General features: G+C 37.3%; 3 protein-coding genes across 5 annotated transcripts; all 3 read right to left on the minus strand.

The window, feature by feature from the left end:
- Positions 1–724: 724 nt before the first annotated feature.
- On the minus strand, positions 725–7,616 carry arl8ba (ADP-ribosylation factor-like 8Ba). The gene is made up of 7 exons (XM_061727317.1): positions 7,370–7,616; positions 4,154–4,234; positions 3,264–3,337; positions 3,047–3,140; positions 2,857–2,924; positions 2,380–2,450; positions 725–1,680 (listed from the first exon to the last, which is right to left on the minus strand). The coding sequence occupies exons 1-7, from the start codon at positions 7,490–7,492 to the stop codon at positions 1,631–1,633; spliced, it is 561 nt and encodes a 186-aa protein (XP_061583301.1). The 5' UTR covers positions 7,493–7,616; the 3' UTR covers positions 725–1,630.
- A 2,040-nt stretch (positions 7,617–9,656) lies between these two features.
- tnfrsf18 (tumor necrosis factor receptor superfamily, member 18) lies at positions 9,657–12,289 on the minus strand. 3 transcript variants are annotated; one of them, XR_009783034.1, is made up of 6 exons: positions 12,162–12,289; positions 11,907–12,032; positions 11,687–11,818; positions 10,773–11,372; positions 10,544–10,660; positions 9,657–10,097 (listed from the first exon to the last, which is right to left on the minus strand). XR_009783034.1 is itself a non-coding variant. In XM_061728532.1 (6 exons), exons 1-6 carry the CDS (start codon positions 12,172–12,174, stop codon positions 10,305–10,307), a joined length of 804 nt encoding a protein of 267 aa, XP_061584516.1. In that variant the 5' UTR covers positions 12,175–12,289; the 3' UTR covers positions 9,657–10,304. The 3 variants fall into 3 exon arrangements, 1 of the variants encoding a protein (XP_061584516.1); XR_009783035.1 differs by having other exon boundaries at positions 12,145–12,289; XM_061728532.1 differs by having other exon boundaries at positions 9,657–10,660; positions 10,773–10,840; positions 11,264–11,372.
- A 4,754-nt stretch (positions 12,290–17,043) lies between these two features.
- Positions 17,044–20,664, minus strand: si:ch73-361p23.3 (tumor necrosis factor receptor superfamily member 4). Its single transcript, XM_061728533.1, has 7 exons — positions 20,536–20,664; positions 20,265–20,375; positions 19,935–20,063; positions 19,763–19,841; positions 19,412–19,650; positions 19,222–19,326; positions 17,044–18,621 (listed from the first exon to the last, which is right to left on the minus strand). Exons 1-7 carry the CDS (start codon positions 20,615–20,617, stop codon positions 18,551–18,553), a joined length of 816 nt encoding a protein of 271 aa, XP_061584517.1. The 5' UTR covers positions 20,618–20,664; the 3' UTR covers positions 17,044–18,550.
- Positions 20,665–22,515: the final 1,851 nt, after the last annotated feature.

Consider the following 22,515-nt stretch of genomic DNA (forward strand, 5'->3'; position numbering starts at 1 on the left):
GTTTGGGTGTTTATTGTATTTTTCTTTGTTTCTTTTACCTATTCTTTTCCTTTCTATTCTTTTTCTATTGATTGATTTGTTTTGGTGATTTTGTATTGAGGGGGAGGATTTCTTATAAGCCCTTCGGGCTTCTTTTCCTCTCCTGCACAAATTATTTGTCCTTGTATGATAAAAAATGTACTGTTGTCATTGTGCAAATAAATAAATAAATAAAAATAGAATACTGGCAAAAAAAAAGGGTAAACGAGGACTTTTATGGACCATCGTTCCTTTACACACAGCTACTCCCCACTGAGAAAGTTAACTGTGCATCTATTGCGTCAGTAACTAACAAATACAATTTTTACCCTTTAGAACAGGTGCAGTTTTACACATTAAATTGCAATATTCAATGGATGTGTCTGTTAGCTCTGACACAAATCTGTCAAGTCAAGCAGTTAATTTCTTACCCATGTATTGTATTTTAGTGGATGATTTTACAACTCAGTCAATTTCCTCAGGTTGATGAACTCCATGCCATAGAAGGTCCAACAAATGGTAGATTAGGTCAGTGGCAAATTCAGTGGTCTGTCTACTGGAACTGATCCAGACCACTTGAAGTTTGAGGTCATTTCACAGACTGGGGAGACCTTTGTAATGGTTACATCTGCTGCTAGGATGATACTTGTGCAGGTATTGAATGATTCTTAAATTCATACTTTTGAAAAAAAGAGAGAGACATATCTAAATTAAAAGCATGCCTGTTTATTTCATGTATATGAAGTGGTGTTTTTAACTTGACCTAGGTAGGCACACCTTGCATGCTGCTTAGCTTCAGAGGTGAGAAACACTGCACAAGGCACTTCAAGTTCTGCCACTCTCTCAGCTTTGAGGCAGCACAAAGGACATCAATCCACTGAGGCTATTTTACAGAGACCATTATGAATCACACAACCCTGTACAGCTTTACCTTTAGTACATTCAGACTTTAAATAGAATCATATATTCATACACACATCCCACATTGGTAAAAATCATAGTAGCTTGATATTTGTACAGTTCTGTCTAAATCGACCTAAACGTACATTTTTCTAAAACAATAGACACGTTTCGATCTAGCAAAGGGTGATGGTCATCAAAGATGACCGCAGAGCTTGACAGAGTCAGGAAAGTCTTCTTGTCTATATCAACCATCACCCGGCATCAACTGTGTGAGCAACCTGTCTCATTATGTGAGGCCTGTTTAACAGAGGGGGGGTGGGTAAAAAAATAAAAACACCTTCCTCCAAACAGAATATTGTAATACATCCAACATAATGTTAATGTACAAACTACTGGGTATGATTAACAGAGTAATGCCAGCAGTGTAAAATGTAGATCAGAAGTATAACTTCATGAGACATATAATGCCAATTACCATTCTTGAATCCAGTACAAACGGCTTTTATATAGTGCATTGTCTGGGTTTGTGAAAGACTCACAGAGGGGTTTTAAGGAGGGAGGGGGAGGAAAAAAAAAAAAAAAAAAGGTATGACACAAGCAGAACAGTGCAGCACATGAGATGAAGGTGCAACTGTACATCATTGCAGAGTGGTAAAGTGTGACACGACAGTAATATGGCAAATACAGCTCGACAATAACTCCGGGATTTTCAGCTCCTGCGGGATTTTGAATGCTGGATGAGCCACTGAAGTGTGATATCTGCAATCAAAGGAACACGCCGTGTTATACTGAGAACAAGATTTCGACATTGCTAAAGGAAAAGTAAGACAAAAACCTTAACTATATAAAATCTATTAAATATATAATTCTATTACACTAGGTGGTTGCAATAATTGCTCATTTAGGCACTACAATTTAAAGAGTCCTAATCATGCTCATTTACAAGTTAATTTTTTTAATTAATTTTGGGACCTGCATCCTCACCAAACAGTATTTATTTTTTTTTTTTTTAATCAAATTAAACATCACTTCAGCAGTTCCTGCCCCCTTCTATCTGATACGCTCCGTTTTAGCTCCCGTCTCTTTAAAGCCTCCTTTGCTCTGTTTAATCAACTAACAAGTAAGAAATGGACAAAAGAGAAACTCTTTGTTTAGAGTTTTTCAAGCTGTCCACTGGATAAACATCATAAAAATGTGTTAGATTGAGATTTATATAAGTAAAAGAAGAAAGGCCTGAAACCCACAAATTATGGGTGTTAAAGGTGTGTTAAAAAAAAGAAGGAAAGCAAGAGAAAAAATATGTCCTTCTTAAAGGGGAATTTCAAGTAGTAGAACAGAGACACTAAACAAACATTCTCAAACCGCTACCCAAGAAAAGATTAAATTGTCCTTAAATTGTCTTTTTAAATCCCTCTGGCCCCCTACAAACAAGTAGTAAGAGTAGTAATTGCAACTTGCCAATGTTGTCTTTCTCTTTGCAGGAAATTGAATAGCAGCAAATCTCTCTGTCCTGAATAGCGGCTAGATTCCTGTAAAAAAGGAAAAGAAAAGTTACACAAAGAAATAAATATGAGTATGCAATGGTATGCATTAAAACATAATCTAACTAATTCATTGCATGTTTGAAAGACACAGACATATTTTTAATTTGACAGTAGAGGGAGCCAGTAAGCTACAAATGAAAACATCTTTTGGTTTAACAAAGAGGAAAGGACCATAAACATTGCACCTGTCATTAGTACAAAAATGGTTCAACTTATTTGAAATTTAAAGTTTAAAAGTGTACATGAAAATAATAATATTCTGATTTTAATCCCGTTTTTTTTATTTTTATGACGGAATGCATCTTCAGTAGACTGATGTAAATGTGAACAACCCAACAACTGTTAATGACAGATAATAATGTATCTATTCATCTACACTTTCCAAACTTACATTTTCTCAATGAGCTGCTTTTCATCTAGAGCACTGGGGAGATCCCTTTTGTTACCGAGTACCAAAACCTAAAGAAACAACAACAAAAAACAAGGGTAGCAATGAAATCTGAAGCAAGTAGAAGCATCGAGCAGAAACCCACACACCGTTTTGCATGACTTTTATGGAAATGACAGACTTTTAAACTTACAGGAATCCCTTGCAACTGAGGTTTGTCTAATAAATTATGAAGCTCATTTCTAGATGCTTCCACCTTGTCTCGATCTGCTGCGTCAACCATGTACCTAGAAATGACAAAATGTCACAGAATATTTTACACTCCAGCTAACACTAACAACAACAGTGCTAGTTCTGTGACAGTTGAATTCCCCTACATGGAAATTTTTTGAAAAGCGTTGGATACTCACACGATTGCATTAACTCCCCGACAGTACCGCTCCCACATGCTCCTGAACCTTGGCTGCCCTCCTATATCCCAGATCTGAAGAAATATGAACACAAGATTTGAAATGTCATAAACAATGCATCATTCCCTTCCCATGAAACAAATCTGTTGTCATTTCAGTCAGTCAGTCCACCAGTTGAGTTGGTTAAAATGCTCCATTAAATAATTGTTGATAAACTGACTAAGAGACAACTCTTTAGTCCTTGAACACTGTTTCATAAAAAAAAGTCTTGTCAACCACAGATAAGTGATCATTTTTCTACTTCTGATGTATATCATCAACTGTAAGGAGACTATGAGGGTAATTTGGTGTTCCACTTTAAATTAGATGGGGTTTTTTTTTCTTGTAATGTACCACAGGAATTTGCTGCACATCTGTACTCTTGGAACAATATTGTGCAAAGGTGAACATTGGAAGACATAGCTTACACAATGGTACTGTTCATATGAACAGTGTAGAGAGTGACACGATCCATACAGATGTGAAGCTAGTACATTAGAAAAAATAAAGACATAGTGAACTAACACATCACAACTAGCATGACTGAGGTTATGCAAATAAGTTTAAAAATATGTACAGTGTGGTATGCCTCAGCAGTGCTGCTCACTAGGTTTTTGTCCCAATACAATAATGATCATACCAAGCAAACAGAAAAAGCATTAAATAGAAATTTCAAACACATTCACTTTAATTACTTTTATTTTAAATTACAGACAACTGTATTGCTAAATTCAGATTGCTCAGACCCCATCGATACCAATACCCCTTTTCAGTTTCAATAAAAGCCTAACAATACTCATCTCTATTTTAAAAGTGATACTTTAATCAAAGCAAAGAGTTTGACACTGAACCTTGATGGTGACATTTCCTTTGGAGACCTTCCTCATGTTGAACCCGACTGTAGGGATCATATCTTCACTGAAATGCCCAGACTGAAAGGAAACACAGATGTAAAATAAGTTCATTACAGTTCTTCCGTCACCCGTGCTACCACTCTTTACCAAGTTTCATGAAATTTGTTTTGGTAAGTTATTGTGTTATTTCTAAATTTGATTTGGTGGATGAACCAACCTTTTAAATCAAGGGGCAAAATGTGATCTTACTGGAAAATTCAACAAACTGCATGTTACCTTTTGTCAAGTGTTGTGCAGCAGACCTGAACATTACTGTATAACAGATTACTACAACTTCTATACACTTCTAATAACCCCCTATAATAAACTACTCGTAAAAAGCATGGTTGGTTCAACATGATCTTAAATATAAAACTCCATTGAAAAACGACCGAGAGGCCTTTATCAAAGTATAACCATTTCTGAACAGGATCTTTACCAAGGAGCTGGAAGAAAAATGTTATCATTAGAGATAATGAAATAGTGTTGACAGTATTCTTTAAGGGGGAAAAAAAAACAACAGGGTGATATTTCTGAGAAGAAAAATGTTTTCTTAAAATCGTTTATTTATACATCCAACTTAAAACGAAGCCAAATGATAAAGTTTGCTCTAGATTTTGCAAGTGCACGTTTCATGGTCAAGTGTAAGAAGATCAGTTTCAGCAAACACTGAATTCACTTTTTATGTCTAACTTAACAAGCCACTGATAAGTTTTCACTACGTCTTTCTTTGTAGACGTAAGCACTTGCTCTGTCTGATATACAAATATTTTACAGCACATGACTGGCCAGTCACCTGATGAGGCTAAGTGGAAGTGAATGCCATGATCTTGTGACTGAGAAAGGAGGAACCACCCCCGCAAAAGCCATTCATGTACTCAGACCTCTGCGTCACTGACTGCTGGGGTAATTTTCTCATCTCATCTCATTTTGAGCGTATTTTTTTACTCTCAACTCAAATTTCTTATCTGATCTCCTGTTAGTTCGCATCATTTTCAGCACAATCTTTAACATGTGTTGTGGGGTTTTTGTGCCTTGTAAACATAATAATTTATTATTAAATATCTCATTTATAAAAATAACATTTTTCAATTTCTTTGAGAAATGGCTTTTTAAATTTTACATCTTGTTTAATTTTTTTCTCTTTGCCAAAACAAAGATGTAGTCAACAATGATTCCATAAATGTTTGCTTTTTTTGTCTTAATGGGGGAAAAAAAAGGATTTACTACCTAGTTGAATGACAAAAAATTGTAATCTGTTTTCCAAAGACCAAATCAACTTACTGCTTTTGTGAAACTGGAGTTGAGACTGGAGATAGCATCTGTTAATTTAGAGATGATTTATCAATTTTAGACTAAACTGTCACATGTATAGCTCAGAATGCAGATCAACTGGGGTACAGTAATGTAAATGAACACAAACCCCTCCCATCAGAAGCATGCCAAATATAGTAAGGTACTTTTTAAGCACTTAAGCCGTTACAGTTAAATTTGATTGGTTATCAGACGGAGCTCATGAAGCGAGGGCACATGTGAAAATGGTTGCAAGACCAACCGCAACCACGTTCAAATAAGTACATGTTGCACTCTAGTGATTAGACAATGTGAACTGCTCACAAAAAGGAAACCATTTAGACATCCTTGCTAAAGTTGAGACACTGTGCATTGCTAAAGAAAACAGTCACAATGGAAGCAATTCATCCATTTCTGCACTTTTATCAGAATTTGCATTTCGTTTTTCTGCAGTTGCTGCTACTGTTTCCATTTTACTAAATTATGCACAATCTTGCCCCTTCATCATCGTGTCACCCAATGAGGTTGAATATCTGCAAAAAGACATCAAGAATAACAGTACAAAAAAAAAGTTGCATTTTATAATAACTGGCCTAGGTACTCATCTTGTGTTTCACCTGTTGTAAAAGCCTCCCAAATCCGTGGCAACTATTTTTTATTTTTATTTTGAAGCTTGAATCAGCTTTTCAGCTACTGTACACCTGTGCAAAAGTGACACACAGTCTGAAAATGTGCATAATTGTGTGACCTGTCTGCAGGGGCGTCAATTGGGTATGGCAAGGTATGGCAGCCGCCACACCTCGGCTTCAAGGGAAAATGTAAATGTTTGTTTTTTAAATACATTTATGGAATTACTCTGTGTCTATTTGTATTGATTATTCTATTACTTAATACATATAGAATAACTACAAATGCAAATCAGAACAACATGATCGATTTCACTAGTTATTATACACTGCAAAAACTCAAAATCTTAACAAGAATATTTGTCTTATTTCTAGTTAAAATGTCTAATTTTTAGTCAAAAAAATATCATTACATTTAAGACAAGACTCAAAAACAACCATTTTCACCTGTTTCAAGTAAATTTTCACTTGAAATAAGTAGAAAAATCTGCCAGTGGAACAACATTTTTTTGCTTGTAATGAGAAGATAAATCTTGTCCCACTGGCAGATTTTTCTACTTATTTCAAGTGAAAATTTACTTGAAACAGGTGAAAATGGTCACATAAAAAGTTATTTTTCTGGTGATGACTCTTGTTTTAAGTGTAATGAGATTTTTTTTTACTAAAAATGAGACATTCTAACTAGAAATAAGACAAATATTCTTGTTAAGATTTTGAGTTTTTGCAGTGAGCGAGACTGCATTTGAAAAAGTTGTAATTTTCTTGACCACACAGTACAGATAAGCTACAGTATTTGCTGGACGTGTTGATTGATAATCTAGTTAAGTTCTGTGACTTGTAACCTTGCTATACCTTAGCTTCGACTGAATTGACGCCACTGCCTGTCTGTACTTCTGGCAGCTGTTGCAAAGATGGTCAGCATGTTAACACCCTGTTGGTTATAAAAACTCTTTGACAGTTTTGGGTAACTCAGTTTTAAAAGAGATTTTTAAAAAAGAAAAAAAAAACCCAAGTCACTGCTGCTCTGGAGTTTAGCATTAACGAGCCTGATTAGTGACCGACAAAAGCAGCAAACTACTTAGCTCAGCTGTTGACAAATCACACACAACCCGACGCTCCGCAGGTGTGTTTATAGATGTTGCGCAACCAGAGGAGCAACATTTACGCCTCAAAACCCGGACAGTCGACTGTCATGCCGTTATTAAAGCTGTTAGCAGTTTCCTAGCAGGCTGGCTAGCAGCCGCTGCAGACTTACAGCAATCACGTTTACAAATGTTGTTTTCCCAGAGTACTGCAGGCCGACCAACGTCAGCTCCATTTCCTCCTTCCAAAAGAGAGACTTGAACCAGTCCAAAAGCCGGTTTATTAGCGCCAGCATCTTGAGGCTCGGTGATCACACTCCCCTGTGGCGGTATCTGCCTCTCCCTCCCGGTCAGATGTGGCGTTTCCAGCCGGGAAGAGAGCGAGAGGACCGGGACACAAGGCGGCGGTCACATGACCAGGCAAGCCTGAATTATGGCTCTGCGTTAAATCGACGCAGAGGCTACGCCGTAGGGTACGGCGTAGGGTACGCGGAGACATAAAAACGTAGACGCCCCATCGAGCGCTGAGCCGTACGTCAACGTCGCCGCCATATTGGATGTGGCAAGACTGCGCTGTAAACTAATACAAGTAAATGGACTTATTTTCATAAAGCGCCTTTATACAAAGAAATTTACCTTTTACGTCTCATTTATTCATTCACACACGCACTAATATACTTGGGAAACAGTTTAGGCACCAAATATAATATATTTAATTTTTTCAGATGGCAAAAATAAGATTTTATTAATCCCACATAGGAGTAATTCTCTCCATTTTCTCATCAACAAAGCATATTTTACATAAAAATATTTAAAATTTTTCAAGTAACAAAATAACATATTTGAACCATTTTCAGATTTTTTCAGTTATTTTATTGTCTGAAAAATGGTTCAAATGTTATTTTATTGTCTGAAAAATGGTTCAAATATGTTATTTGAAAAATTTTAAATTAGTTTTGTTGATGAGAAAATATGTTTCTCTATTTTTCTTATTTTTGTGAGGGGGGATATATATTGTTTTTTAGCACTACCTTGTTCTCTATAGCTGATATAACATGAATTACTCCTATGTGGGATCAATAAAGTTTTTATTTTTGCCATCTGAGAAAATTAAATATATTATATTTGGTGCCTAACTGTTTCCCAAGTATATTAGTGCGTGTGTGAATGAATAAATGAGACGTAAAACGTACATTTCTTTGTGGAAAGGCGCTTTATGAAAATAAGTCAATTTACTTGTATTAGTTTAGAGCGCAGTTTTGCCACATCCAATATGGCGGCGTCGTTGACGTAGCCCAAACCCACCTGCGCCGCTCCGCCCCTGCTGGCCGCTCAGGGAACTGCAAGCACCAGAAGGCAAGGCAAGTTGCTTTACATTCTACTGCCCTTATTTTTAACAGCTTGTGCTTTTTATTATTTTACTTCTTTTCTTATCATCTTATTCTTATTTTTTTCAATATTATTTGTTATTTACTGTCTAATTATGTCTTGCTGCTTTTAATGTCAATGTAAAGCACTTTGAATTACCTTGTGTTGAATTGTGCTATATATAATTTGCCTTGCCTTGCCTACATCGACATTCAAAGCAGCAAGACAAAATTAAACATTAAATAACAAATAGAATGAAATAAAATGGTAATAAAAGAGGTAAAATCATAAAAAGCACAAGTTGTTAAAAAGTAATGGCAGTAGAGTACAGCAGGTACGTTTTTTATTTATTATTTTTTTATTTAACCTTTATTTAACAAGGAAGATCCCATTGGGATTAAAAACCTCCTTTCCAAAGGAGACCTGGCCAAGATAGGCAGCAGCAATTACAACACATAGTTACAAATGACAGATAAAACACCAACAGATAAAATACAATTAAAATTAAATTAAAAAAGCAAGCAAATCACAAAAAACAGGTTGAGTATTTTGGGTTTTGCTGATGAAGAACAGCCAATGCCAAACAGCTTATTCTGCCATTGACTCTTGTTTGGTGGTGCTTATTGAATTGGATGATTGAAGTCTGAAGAAACAAGACATTCTGGCGATTAACAGTTTATTCATTTAAAGAAACAGAGGCCTCAGTAGCATCTGAAAGCACCATACAAAAACCACAACAATCACACACTACTTCACAAAGTCATCCCATTTCTCAACCAGTATTTGTTGCAAGTCAGCCAATGTGGTTATGTTGGTCACTCCGGCATTAACAACGTGCCTAAACTGATCCCACAAGCGTTCAAAACTGGGTCAAAACTGCAGGCAGGCCATTCCATCCTCTCCACTCCTAAATTCTGGAAATAATCCAGCTCTGTGGGGGCAAGTGATATTATCTTGGAGGATATATATATATATATATATATATATATATATATATATATATATATATATATATATATATATATATATATATATATATGTGTGTGTGTGTGTAATTAATAAACATTATTACATGACAAAAAATGAGTTTTTACATGCATGACTACACAGTAAAGCCCATTCGTGTGAGGTATTTAGTCACCACAGTGAAGCAAGCAAGGATAAAGCATTATGATCAAGAGCACATAATGAGTATTAATGCAGAAAAGACAAATGGTTATCATTTCACTTTTCGCCCTTAATCTATTCCACTCGGGATCAACTTTTTCTAACTTTTACAGAAACCCTTTAAACACATATTTAAATGTTTGCAAACACAAGACATCTGTTTTACTATTACAGTTCTATGATTGTATTATTAGTGTTCTTAGCCTATCAAAATGATGAAGTCATCTTGATATTATACAATAGAGATTTTTTCCAAATGCACCTCAAGAGAACTTTAGGTGTGCTGGGATTTTTCCTGGGAGATGAAGTGGCGCCCACTCTCCTCCTCCGACAGATGAGAGTCACTGGTCTGGATAGGTTTATTATCTGAGGCAGAGAGAACTTGTTGAAACAATTATTTATTTAACATAAATATTTCCCTCTAAATACCTCCAATATTGTTTTTATCCATCCTCTGTGTTTTCTTTTACAAGCCCTTATGAATAAAAGTTTGAATGATAAGAAAAATGCAGGTAAAAGAAAATCAGTGATTCACATTTTTACTGTGACTTTGAATTTTCTCCCATCATGTCATCAGCTGTCAAGTTTTCTCATCACTTTGATTTCAATGTTTAATGTAAATATATTTTTGTATTCAGAGTAAAGGTTGGAGAGTAAAGTTTTTTCCTCTTTGTAATGTTGCCACTTTATTATGATCTTTCTCACGAGAAAAATCACTGAGTTTTTCTTATTTCTACAACTTTCAGGGGGACTTGTGTATGTGCACATGGGTGTGTATCGTCCTAATATATTTTTCATTTGGACTTGCTTACTTGCTGTGCAGTTCCACAATCTCCTTGAGCAGATACAAAACAAAGTCCCAATAACGGTGAGGCAGAGCAAAGCAATGATGATAAGCAGGATCACATGAGTAGAGTCTCTTTGCATTTCTGGAAGTCAATGAAGTTAATTAAGTTTAATAAAACACTGAAGTTCAAGCTCTCCACACTGCTATAGCATCCATGTACTTCCTCCATCATCAAATTCCCTCTGTCAACTTACCAGGTTTGTCACAGACTGCGTTGTGAGTTTTGTTCCCTGGAAAACGTTCAGCTAGACCAGAAGCGCACCTGTAGACCACAAGTATTTCATATTTTACTTGCTTTAGTTTAATTCTTAAACGAGAGTTATGATTTTCATATACTGAGTAACAAGCTTTATGTTTATAAGCTGTTTATCACAGGTGATTCATATTTCTGTTTTATTCAGCTCAATTCAGCATGTTTTATACATGCATTAAGTAAATAGAAAGTTGATTAACGGATTCGTAATGAAATTTGATCACAGTCTTCAAACAAAGCCACATTGACACAAAAATTAGATTTTGGTAGTTAATTGTATTTATTAGTGATGCATTAGGTTTCTGATGCCCACTGAACTAATCACCACAGTATGATTTTTAGAGAATTTTAAGACTGTTGCAAAAATTATAAGAATTTGAATAAAAAATAGTCAAAGCAACTGAGAAAAACTGTTGTTTGAATGGGTCTTACTTTGTCCAGGGCTTGCAGTCGTCCTCTTTTGCATCAAAGTATTTACTTGCAGGGCATCTAGGCTCACAGTGGTATGAATGCACTGTCAACCCTTGAGCAGTAGGAGTGTCTAGATACATAGATAGACAGACAAACAGACAGACAGACAGATAGATAATATATACTTGAATATATAAACATAAAATTCTCACACTTCTCACTCATACTGTTTTAACTGGCATTTGTGGTTTTACTTATTAACAACCCACAACTTTTTTCTATTAACGCTCTTGTGACCAGCCACTAATAACACTCACAGTTATTAAAGAGGCAGCAGTAAGTCATTATTGAAACAGTGAAGCTTTACTGATGCATCATCCATATGAATTTGTCCGCTGTCCTAAAAACCTAATTTCCCTCACCTACGAATATGTCCATTCTTACCTGTCCTATTTGGTTTCTCCCAGGCCATGCACTTGTTCACCTCACAAGAAGAGCAGAGGTTGTCGGAACACAGGAAACCAGATCGACATGAGCAGGTTCCCCCATTGGTTTTTGTACATTTCTCTGAGTACTCTGAAGAAAGACAAGAACTTCAACCACACATATTTTTTTGTTGTTGTCAAATATAATAAATGCTTTGTTTAACCCTGTTAAGTGTTACCGTGTTGGCAAGACTGGCACTGCTTACACCTGTCAAAGACATGGTATTTATCCGAGTATTTCCCATCTTCACAAGGGCTACAGATGGTTGGATGATCCTTTGAGCAAAAGTCCTTCAGATAAGTACCTTCAAAGTCAGAAATAAATCTTTTTTTTTTCATACACATCATATAATCATCAGATGAGGATATGAAAAGTTGTATGCAAAACAAAATATCTATTTTTCACAACATACGTACATATATCAGTTGTTTACCTGGGGGGCACATATCACAGCAAAGTCCATTTATTATAGTCTTTGGATGTCCACAGCCGCTGACCGGTGCTGCAGTCGAAATACTCAGTACACATGCCAGTAGAGACAAGGCTTGGAGGTTCAGATGCTTCATTGTACTCAATGAAGCGTCTGCTTATGTGTCTGGGGTTTATATTGGCTTTTCTGCTTACGTCACTTTGACTTTGGTTTTCTAAGCGATGTAAAACCAAAGTCATGGGAGGAAGTGTTGACCACTTTTGACTGCTGAAAACCGAAAAGGCATGAGCCAACCTACAAATCTGGTTCAATTTAATCTTTTTAATGGTTTTCTTTTATTCTCTGTAGTATATTTGTTAAACTTTTTTCAATGTGTTTGGCATAGTTCCTTAAATACACACTTCCTCCTTTCCTGGATGATTTGTATTGCTTTTACGAGCGGCACCTAATACGTTCCAAAGAACAGGGGTTGTTTTTTTTATTAATTAGTTTGGTTTAAAATAGATTTGTTTTTAGACTGAAAAGTGCCTCTGATTTACACCCATTTACTTAATATCTGCATCTGTTTTATAGCTGTACAAACTGAGCATAGAGCAGTGGAAAATGGTACACCTATAGAAACCTCAGAGAAGGAGGTGTCACCAGAGGAGTACACGCAAAGCATATCCTGAACCTCACATTGAGAAACCACAAAATGAAAACACGAACACATGCTTTTCTTAAGAAGAGTTAGATCACCTCTTAGAAAACCCCACTGCACATAAAATACTAAATCGTTAAGAAAAATAAGCTGGTGAAATGTCATGGAATCCCATGCATGGAGAGTCCTTGCTAACCGTTAATCTGATCTCTATTCAAGAACAATATATGGGTTGTGTAGATTTGCTGGTGTCAGTCTGCTATATTTGTGATCAAGCAGATCTTTCTCGGAGTGTTTTTTGGGTCGGGGGTGGGGGCTGGAGTTTCCTCGGTAAATGAAGAGTACTTTAATCAGAACAAAATTAAATTAATTGTTCATCTACTGTTTGTTAAAGTTCATCAAGTAGCAGCAGAAGAGGTTGATGTTAAGGTTAAGGTCAAAGTTAATGTCAGCAGTATTGCACTGCACATAATAACACTGATCATATGTTGCTGATTTTCTCATGACATATGTTTGATACGTCAAGAAAACAAAGACACTCACTTTTCTGTCTGTTACTCACACGCATGCACAACCACACATTTACATACCCGAAACCTCCCTCAGGATCTGACGTATAGGCTTACCCTAAACCTACGTATGTTCCTCTTGAGTTACCACCATGTAGCCACAACTGTAATGTCACTGAAAACACTGGAGTTCCCATTATATACGTGTCACTAACCCTTATAGACTCTGTGCAAACATAGCAACTTGTTACTTGTAATGTTAAAAACTAAATCTGCAATATGAAATAAAGTAGTAAAAAATGAATACAATTTAAAACTGTGGGCTCCCCATCTAAAAACATAACACAAATGATGGAAGTCAGATATCAATTCTGCCTTACAGTTGTGAATCTGTTCTGCACGGGATTTCTCACAGGGGAGTACCTCATAATAAAAAGGTTCCTGGTTCTACTAACAGGAATATTTTAGGAGCTTTTCTATGTTTCCCCCCACTTCTGTTGGCTTTTCCTGGGTAGTCCAGCTTTCTCTCACTGTCCAAAAACATTGACGTTAGTTTAATTAGGTGCGTGTTGTTGTTTGTCTATATGTTTGCACGGCAATGGAATGGTAACCAGTCCAGGGCCGCGTGCCCCTGACTTTTACCTGAAAAGAGCTGGAAAACCTTTCCATTTTTTCCGCTCACTGAGGGTGAGGTATCCAAACTACTCACTAGTAGCAGTCCTACTAACTGTCTGCTGGACAAAATTCCTTCAAACCTACTCCAAGCCATAGCTTGAACAGTTGTGCCAGCAGTCACATGCATGATAAATTCCTCACTTGCTTCAGATACATCTCCATCAGCCTTCAAACAAGCTACAATCATGCTGCGCTTAAAAAAAACCTTCACTCAACTTTGCTCTGTTTGAAAATTATAGTATGGTCTCCCGGCTTATCCTCCTTCACCTATCTGCTGCCTTCAATTAACCACAGCATATTGCTATCTAAAGTCTCAGACTTGAGTATCTCAGGACCCCCAAATTCTTGGTTATGTTACTATTTTACCAGGCATTACTTTAGTTTCATGGAAGGGAAAACATCTTCATTAAAACTCTCCACAGGGGGTACCCAGGGGCTCAGTACTAGGAAAGTGCCTAGAAACAGCTTGTGTTGTAATAGCTGCTATATAAAAAAATGAATTGAAAATTGAATTGGGCCCCTTCTTTTTGCCATACTGTATACACCACCTCTCTGGGTCAGATTATTCATTCACATGGCTTCTCATATCACTGCTATGCAGATGATACACAGCTGTACCTGTCATTCCCCCGAGATGACCACACAATATCTGCACATATCTTTGCTTCCCTTTCTGACCTGTTGGCATGGATGAAGGATCACCTCCTTTAACGTAACCTATCTAAAACTGAAGTCTTGGCTACCCCTGCCCATCATTCGTTCATCTTGATATCAACATAAATATAGGGGGGGAGCAGGGCCGCCGCAAGGGGTATGCGAACCGTGCGACCGCACGGGGCCTCGCGCTATGGGCCGTTTTTTTTTTTTTTTTTTGTTTAAAAAAAAAAAAAAAAAAAATCAAATTTTTTTTTTTCGTTTTTTTTTCGTTTTTTCCCTTATAAATATCAACAGTCACGTTCCATTACAGACCTAAATGTGTACTAGTCTGTGCATATCAATAAATATATGTGCATGATGCGCGTGTCTGTTGTTCAATACAACTGCGTCAGACCAAGCGCGTTGACACAAGCTGCTCTGATCCAGACGGGTGGAGTTGGAACAAACTGTCACACAATGTCGAGAGAATGAGACAGAATCAGGAAATTTCCATCAGGGGATGAAAAAAGAAAAAAAAACTAAAGAAAATGGAAGAGTTTAATGCCTCTCTGAAAGGCTCGTTTGATAAATTTGTTACAAACATCATCGAGGCAAGCCAAAGGATGATGAGGCAGGGGAAGGTATCCAGTATTTTGCTAATTGGAGAGTTAAAATTGCGCATATACACACCCGATCCGAAAAACCCAAAAAATTTCGCGCGCGAGGGCCCCCCCGGCCATTTCGCACAGGGCCTCGCAAATCTCCCAGGCGGCTCTGGGGGGGAGTGTATTCATGTAGAACGTCACAGAGGTAAGTGGGAGCTAGGTTGTAAAGGGCTTTATAGGTGAGGAGGAGGTTTTTGTAGATGATGCGGTAGTGAACTGGGAGCCAGTGGAGTTGAATAAGAAGGGGGGGTGATGTGGTCAGATGACTTGGTGCGGGTAATTATCCGGACGGCCAGGTTCTGAACGAGTTGCAGTCTGTCGGTGAGTTTGGTAGGGAGGCCGGTGAGGAGGGCGTTGCAGTAATCGATACGGAATGTCACGAAGGAGTGGACCAGAATTTCAGTGCTGGACTGGGACAGTGCTGGACGGAGTCTGGAGATGTTGCGGAGGTGGAAAAATGCAGTCCGGGTGATGTTGTAAATATGAGGTGCAAATAAAAGGGTGCTGTCCAGGATAGTGCCAAGGCTCTTGACCTGGGAGGAGAATGGTACCGGAAAGCTGTCGATGATGATGGGTGGAGCAGGAGAGGGTTGTGACTTGGTGAGGGTGGATTTGGAGCCGATAAGAAGAGCCTCAGTTTTATTGCCGTTGAGTTTTAGAACATTTTGGCTCTTCCAGGTATTGATGTCATCCAGACAGTTGGTTAGGGAAGTGGGAGGTATAGTAGCAGTGGGTTTGGAGGAGATATACATCTGTGTGTCATCGGCGTAGCAGTGGAAATGGACCCCGTGGTGACGGAGGATTGAGCCCAAGGGTAGGAGGTAGATGGTGAAAAGAAGCGGGCCCAATACTGACCCCTAGGGGACACCCAGTGTGACACCCATGCACCCAGATGTGTGGTTCTTAAATTGTACAAACTGTTGACGTTCAGTGAGGTGTGATGAGAACCAGGAGAGTGCATTTTCATATGGGGGACTAGTCAGTCAGCACTCAAGCGATAGGTGACAGGATTAGTTGGCTTTGACTAATGAAGAAGAGGCAGGACCTTCTGGAGTATTTATTTATTTACTACAAATGAGTATAAAAAGTGTTATCTCAAAGGAATTTAAAGGCCTGTTTGAAAAGTTACAATTTATGTGTGTGTATCTGTGTTTGTGTGTGCGTGTGCGCGTGTGTGTGTGTGTGTGTGTGTGTGTGTGTGTGTGTGTGTGTGTGTGTGTGTGTGTGTGTGTGTGTGTGTGTGTGTGTGTGTGTGTGTGTGTGTGTGTGTGTGTGTGTGTGTGTGTGTGTGTATTGCAAAGCAGTCACGGATTGTTTAACTGTGTGAAAACGAACTGTAACAGGATTTGATTAATGTTCCTGATGGAATGGATGCTTTGTGGGTATACCTGATAAAAAGGTGTTGGGAATCACTATATGATTCTTCAACTAAATCTATGTTTTATGCGTTCATACTGTATGCGCAAAGTAAACTGGATGCAACCTTTCTACAGAGATCTACCATAAAAGAACATTGATTATTAAAGTTAGAACAAAGCATGAAGACCAAAACAGAGAGAGAGACACACACACCCTGTGTGGATTATGCTCCACAGGATACGCCAGCCTCCTGCAGGGAATTCTGGCATCACTGTGTGTGGTTCCATGCAATAATGAAAAACACATTTTGTTTCTTTTTTTTTATTACCCAATGTAATCATAATAATACAACAAATATTATTTACAAACTGAAAAATAAAATATAAAACAGTGACATTTTTAATGTTAGTATAAAATAAACACATTAAAAAATTCTATTTATTGTTTCACCTGTACAGCTTTGAGAGGTTATTTATCATCAGTTCATGCCATGGTTTTTGAGTAACAATTGAGCGTTTTCCTCTAAATTCTGACAGGGTTTGCGTCACATTCTGTAGGCTGTATTTCTTTGAAATTACTCACCAACTTCCTGGATCAGAAACATTGAGTGATAGCTTCTGCAAGGACTGCTTGTACTGCTCACTCTGTCTCTGTGTTTCACACTTCTAGTACCAGTTTTTAGCAAAACTAACTGAAAGAATAAACTGTTCTGTACATATCATGCATCAATAACAGTCTATACAATATATGATAATATTTTGGCCATGTTTTTCATCATGTTCTTGAATACATTTTACAGTTAATACCTTAACTACATTTAAATGTATAATACAATGTCTGTAAAAGGCATGCATAATTGAATAAATTCAGAATTGTTACTTTGAACATAAGTCTATTTAGTTGGGATCATGTTTTGCCTCATCTGATTTTTATTTTATTTTATTTTTTAATCAGAGTTACGACAAAAAACTGCAGCTTTTTCCTGGTAGACTTGCAACGAGTCAGTCAGGTACTTATGAAACTGTCTGGTGTTTTAGTTGATGTAAATGAGGAGAAGTAATAAGGACATGCTTTCATAACTCCTCTCATTACCCTAATCATAGAAACATCTTCGCTAAGGTATAAACAACACGAAAGTCCTCCCGTATATGAAAGCAATCTTTCCTAAGGCCACAGCAAGAAAAACATGGTGTCATCTCTCAGTGGGGGAAAACATAGAGGCACTTTTAGCTTCATATGGGAACTTCCCCAACCCCACATTTGACAGAAACTGTGTCTTTTATCTTGCTCTCTACTGCTACCGTTGGAACAGACTTAGCAAACAGAATCACTCTAAAAACAGAAACAGATACTCAACATGCAATGTGGTTTGTTTTTTTCCTAAGAGCTTTTTAGCAGATTTTCATACTTTCCTTTCTCTTTTTCTTCAGAAATGTCTTAAGACCCATTAGAGTATGTTACAGTACATGAAAATATATATGGCATTATCTCTCAGGTCATTTAAATTTACCATAAATATTACAATTACACTTGTGTGCATTCTTAGAAAAATGACATCAATAATACTGGTAATATTAACACAATTAAATATTGTTAATCAGTTTAATTAACTGAGGATAAATGTCACAACTTAAATGACTAAGTTCCCTAAGTGTGTAACGAGAGGTATAATACAAGAAAGTCTTGATAGTTCACCCCACATCTTTTCACAGCGAAATAAGCAAATGTCAAACATTGACTACGTTGCAGTTTGAAAATACAACTGTTAAAATACAGCTTTCTGGTGGATGTATAACATGAAACTAGTAATATAATTGACGGATCACTTTTGAACTATTTGGCTTTTGATCATCTGAGCTGGGAATTCACAGCATTAAGTGACAGATTCATGTCAAGAATACTTGCACCTCAGGGCTCTAGGCTAAGTTTGTAGGACTCCTCACTGCCGCTTTCTTCAACTGGGATCCGGCACTCCTTCTCTGAAAACAAAAATGGAACCGTAATGAATAAAATGTAATATTTACGACTTATTATATAGCTGCTTTTATTATTGACAGTAGTCCTTGCTGATATTTTAAAGCATATTGGTTCTACAATCAAAAATTAATCCGAGTTCAAAAATGTGACACAAAGACTTTAAAATCCTATGTGAACCATTCAAAATGGAGAAAAATTGTAATTTCTGGCAATTATAGAAAGATAAAATATGCAAAATATTATCACCTCTCTCTTTTATTCATGTAAGGTGTTTAAAGTTTATATTAAAAAAACTGGGATTTTGATTGATTATGTTTATCACTACCTTTCTCACACATACCAGTGTTTGGTCAACCTAACTTTGCGTAAAGACAGAAACAGCTGTTCAAACTCTGTCTAAGAAGTGTTAGATGGCTTAATATGTTTCGGCAAGGCTCAGTAGGTTTCAGCCTTGACTCTCAATGACCCTGCACTTAAAGTAAAATGTTAGTGTTGAAATCAAGTCACTGTGCATTACATTGTAATTGCATATGTGATAATTCAAACTTGAAGCTATTACCACCATGTACAGTAGGTACAGAAATATTTTACTTGCAACATACGATTTCGTGTTGATCTTCTCTTGTAACAAGGAGTGATGAATAGTTTGCAGGTCACAGCAGTCAGCATAAGCAGTCCCGCAATGCCAAACAGGAGGAGAGACATACCTGGTTAAACAAGAAAAGCTCATAACAGATTACTGTACTCTTTACTCTGAGGTTGCCTGATGAGCGAAGGCAGCCAGTGTTTTACCTAAGTAATTCCCATGAGAGGGGGGGGTTTCTTCAGTGTGCTCCTGAGGAGGTTTTGTGGAAGTGGTGGTAAAGTGTGCCGTTTGAGCCCCCTCATGTGGACGGAGGGTTGTTGAATTTGAGAGTAAAGTGGTTATCTTCGAAGTGGTAGCGTCTTTGATCTGAGGACCATCCTTCAACTCATTGCAGATGACATCAGAGGTTGAGGTTCCACGAGTTTTCTCTCCTGTTGTTTTGCAACTAGATTAGAAAAGATAAAACGCCAGTTTGAAACTTTATATATAGTTAAGACTGCAAGGATTTATATTTTGGATGTGCAGACTACTGAAAAATGTCAATATAATGGTCATACTCTTTCCATCTTTTGCAATATGTATTGGTTTGTGCGCTGAAATATCCGTCTTCGCATTTTGAACACACGGTATGTGGTTCTGGCAGGGAAAAATAATTATTTATTAGAAAAAGACATATTTCATGTCACAGATGGCAAACACTGAGAAATGATGGTAATCTGTCTTGGATACCTCTTCCAACAAGTCCAGATCCCTTTTCACATTGGCATATTTCAGAATGAGGGAATAAGGGAACAAATCCTTTGCGACACTGGCATTTTGTATCTGTGGTTTTGGTGCATGGCTCTTCAACAGAACTCCCTGATCCAACAACAGAAAGACATGTCTGTCAGACAAAGGCAAACTGGAAAGTGATCCACTAAATCTGGAAAGTACACAACTAGAGAGAAAAGAATCACTCTGACTCTTTTTTGAATCTGTATTTGAATTTGTGAAACACTTAAAACTGGGCCTTTATCTTTTTTTCTTTTGCATCACTCTCAGGAGAACTTCAACTCTTACCGTCGCGACACCTTGTACATGCTTTGCAAGATTTAGAAGCATTCTCTGTAGGCTGATAATATCCACCGTCGCAGGGTTCACAATGGCCATTGTCACGACTCATCTTCTGACCTTTACATATTTTACAATGTCAAAAAAAACAGAGTACTTTAATCACAATAACATACTTGAATAAATACATTCAAAACTATGTATAAAATGCAAACAAGTAACTAAACAGCAAGAGAATGAAGGAGAAAATTAAATATAACACAAAAAAGGCATACTTTACCTGGACGGCAACCTGTACACTCAACAAATGCCAACAAATCATTTAGAGTCAAAATGAATATGAGCAGATGGCACAAAACCATGCTTAATTCTGCTGCAAGACAAGTGTGTCAACTGTTTCTCTCCACGAGTGCTTGTGATTCAAGAACTGAAATGGAGCATTACCTATATCAATCACCCACAACGGAAACAACCGAACCACACAGTACGAGAAACGTAAACCCTTACCTCCAAAACAAAAAAATAAAGAGTTACAGTTAAAAAGTTAGATTTCAGGGAGTATTTGAATTAGCTGAAAATTACTTTTTACAAATCCTTGAACTTAACTAGTTCTTTTTTCTTTAATCATTTAAATTTTACACATTTTATCTCCAATATTATTTAATCTGTTTGAACTTGTTTTTGGGAGGAAAGGAGAGTTTGGAGCAGAATGATTAAACAACACATTGCACCATAATCAGGCTATTAAAGGGGTTGTAAATCAACAGTTTGGCCACTCCAGTGGTTTAACCTTCATGTTGTCTCGTGACTAGATCAATGACTGCCTCTTGGTCATTTTGAATCCACCAGTTACAATCCATTTTCAAACCTTCAAACCTATTTTAATTCTATTAAGGGTGAAAGGTCTGCTGGAGTCTTTCATAGCTGTTACGATGCAACAGACAGACAATGTCCTGAAGAGGCCTGCAGTTAATCACAGGGTCACTCCCAGTCACACTCACTCCTACAGCTAATTTGTAGTCAACAAAAAGCATTAAACACCAAAGAACTGTAACACAAATACCATGTTTTGCACATAAAAGAATCAGAATCAGAATCAGAATCATCTTTATTGGCCAGGTTCGAACATTGTCCAACAAGGAATTTGACTCCGATTATTTTGCTCTTTAGGCAGTAGATAAACAAATGTGGTACTTGTTGACATATATACAAATAAACAACTAAGGTGCAGCAGTTTGAGGTAGAGAAAAATTACAGCTCTGAATAAAATCATCGGCATCACAATCTCGGAAGACCATTGATTTCTTGTGTCTGGAGAAGGTTAGATCTTCTTCTCGCAGCTTCTCTTGTGGCTGGTGAGTCCAATTCGGGAGAGGCAGACGCGGCCGCAAGCGTTGCAGGTGTTGACTGAATCCGGTGCTGGTGTGGGCATGGTGGCTTTCTGCTTCCTCAACTTCCTTTTTGTTTCTCGGTGTAGAGCCAGGGCGGTTTCGTGAGTCTGCAGTCCGTTTTGTAAAGCTTTTTTCCATTTATTACGGTCTTGGGTGAGAGTGAGGCAGACATGATTATTTCCGGAAGGTGCTTGTTACAGCATGTAACAAGCACCTTCCGGAAATAATATATATAAAAAAAATAAAGATATATATATATATATATCAGAACATGACCCCTGAGCAATTATTACATAAACATAAACAATGGCAGAGGGAAGAAACCTTGGCAGGACCTGGCTCATAAGGGGGGACCCTCCTGACACAGGCCTGCTGGGTAGAGCAGGAAAATTAGAAAAGAGAAAATGAAGAACAGAGAGAGACGAGAGACGCAGACACAATATTTAACTGGTGTACTTCAGGAATGACTATTTGAACAGATGTAGACAGCAGACACTGAGGTGGTCAAAGGGTGGGACTGCAGGCCAGGATGTTGGCAGATATCCAACATACTTAGACAGGTTCTTTTTCAATTCACTGAAGATTAAGTAAGTTAAATGATGAAAATTATTATTATTGTTGTTATTTGTGCAGCCTAAAATTCATAGCAACATCAATAATCATAAAGCTGTAATTTTTCCAACTTTTCCGCAAACACCACAATAAAGTTTGCTTTAGGAAATAGTGTTGTTTCCATGTGTTTTTTTCGCATCTTGGACTAGCAGCAGATGTCACCCCCCCAAAAAAAAAAAAATAAATACATTTAAAAAAGAAATATGGGTATGTATGTATATATATATATATATATATATATATATATATATATATAT

Source organism: Cololabis saira, chromosome 8 (assembly GCF_033807715.1).
Source record: "Cololabis saira isolate AMF1-May2022 chromosome 8, fColSai1.1, whole genome shotgun sequence".
Taxonomy (NCBI): Eukaryota; Metazoa; Chordata; class Actinopteri; order Beloniformes; family Belonidae; genus Cololabis; species Cololabis saira.

Excerpts from the sequence above, each read along its gene's own strand:
- arl8ba (XM_061727317.1), bottom strand. The coding sequence starts at position 7,492 with ATGCTGGCGCTAATAAACCGGCTTTTGGACTGGTTCAAGTCTCTCTTT. Across the intron at positions 3,141-3,263 it reads CGGGGAGTTAATGCAATCGT|GTACATGGTTGACGCAGCAG; the intron begins GTGAGTATCCAA and ends TGTCATTTCTAG. Across the intron at positions 1,681-2,379 it reads CAAAGAGAAAGACAACATTG|ATATCACACTTCAGTGGCTC; the intron begins GCAAGTTGCAAT and ends CTTTGATTGCAG.
- tnfrsf18 (XM_061728532.1), bottom strand. Across the intron at positions 11,373-11,686 it reads GGAGAAACCAAATAGGACAG|ACACTCCTACTGCTCAAGGG; the intron begins GTAAGAATGGAC and ends CTATGTATCTAG. Across the intron at positions 10,841-11,263 it reads GACTGCAAGCCCTGGACAAA|GTGCGCTTCTGGTCTAGCTG; the intron begins GTAAGACCCATT and ends TGTGGTCTACAG.
- si:ch73-361p23.3 (XM_061728533.1), bottom strand. The coding sequence starts at position 20,617 with ATGGTTTTGTGCCATCTGCTCATATTCATTTTGACTCTAAATGATTTG. Across the intron at positions 20,376-20,535 it reads GTGTACAGGTTGCCGTCCAG|GTCAGAAGATGAGTCGTGAC; the intron begins GTAAAGTATGCC and ends AAATATGTAAAG. Across the intron at positions 19,651-19,762 it reads TATTGCAAAAGATGGAAAGA|TTGCAAAACAACAGGAGAGA; the intron begins GTATGACCATTA and ends TTTCTAATCTAG.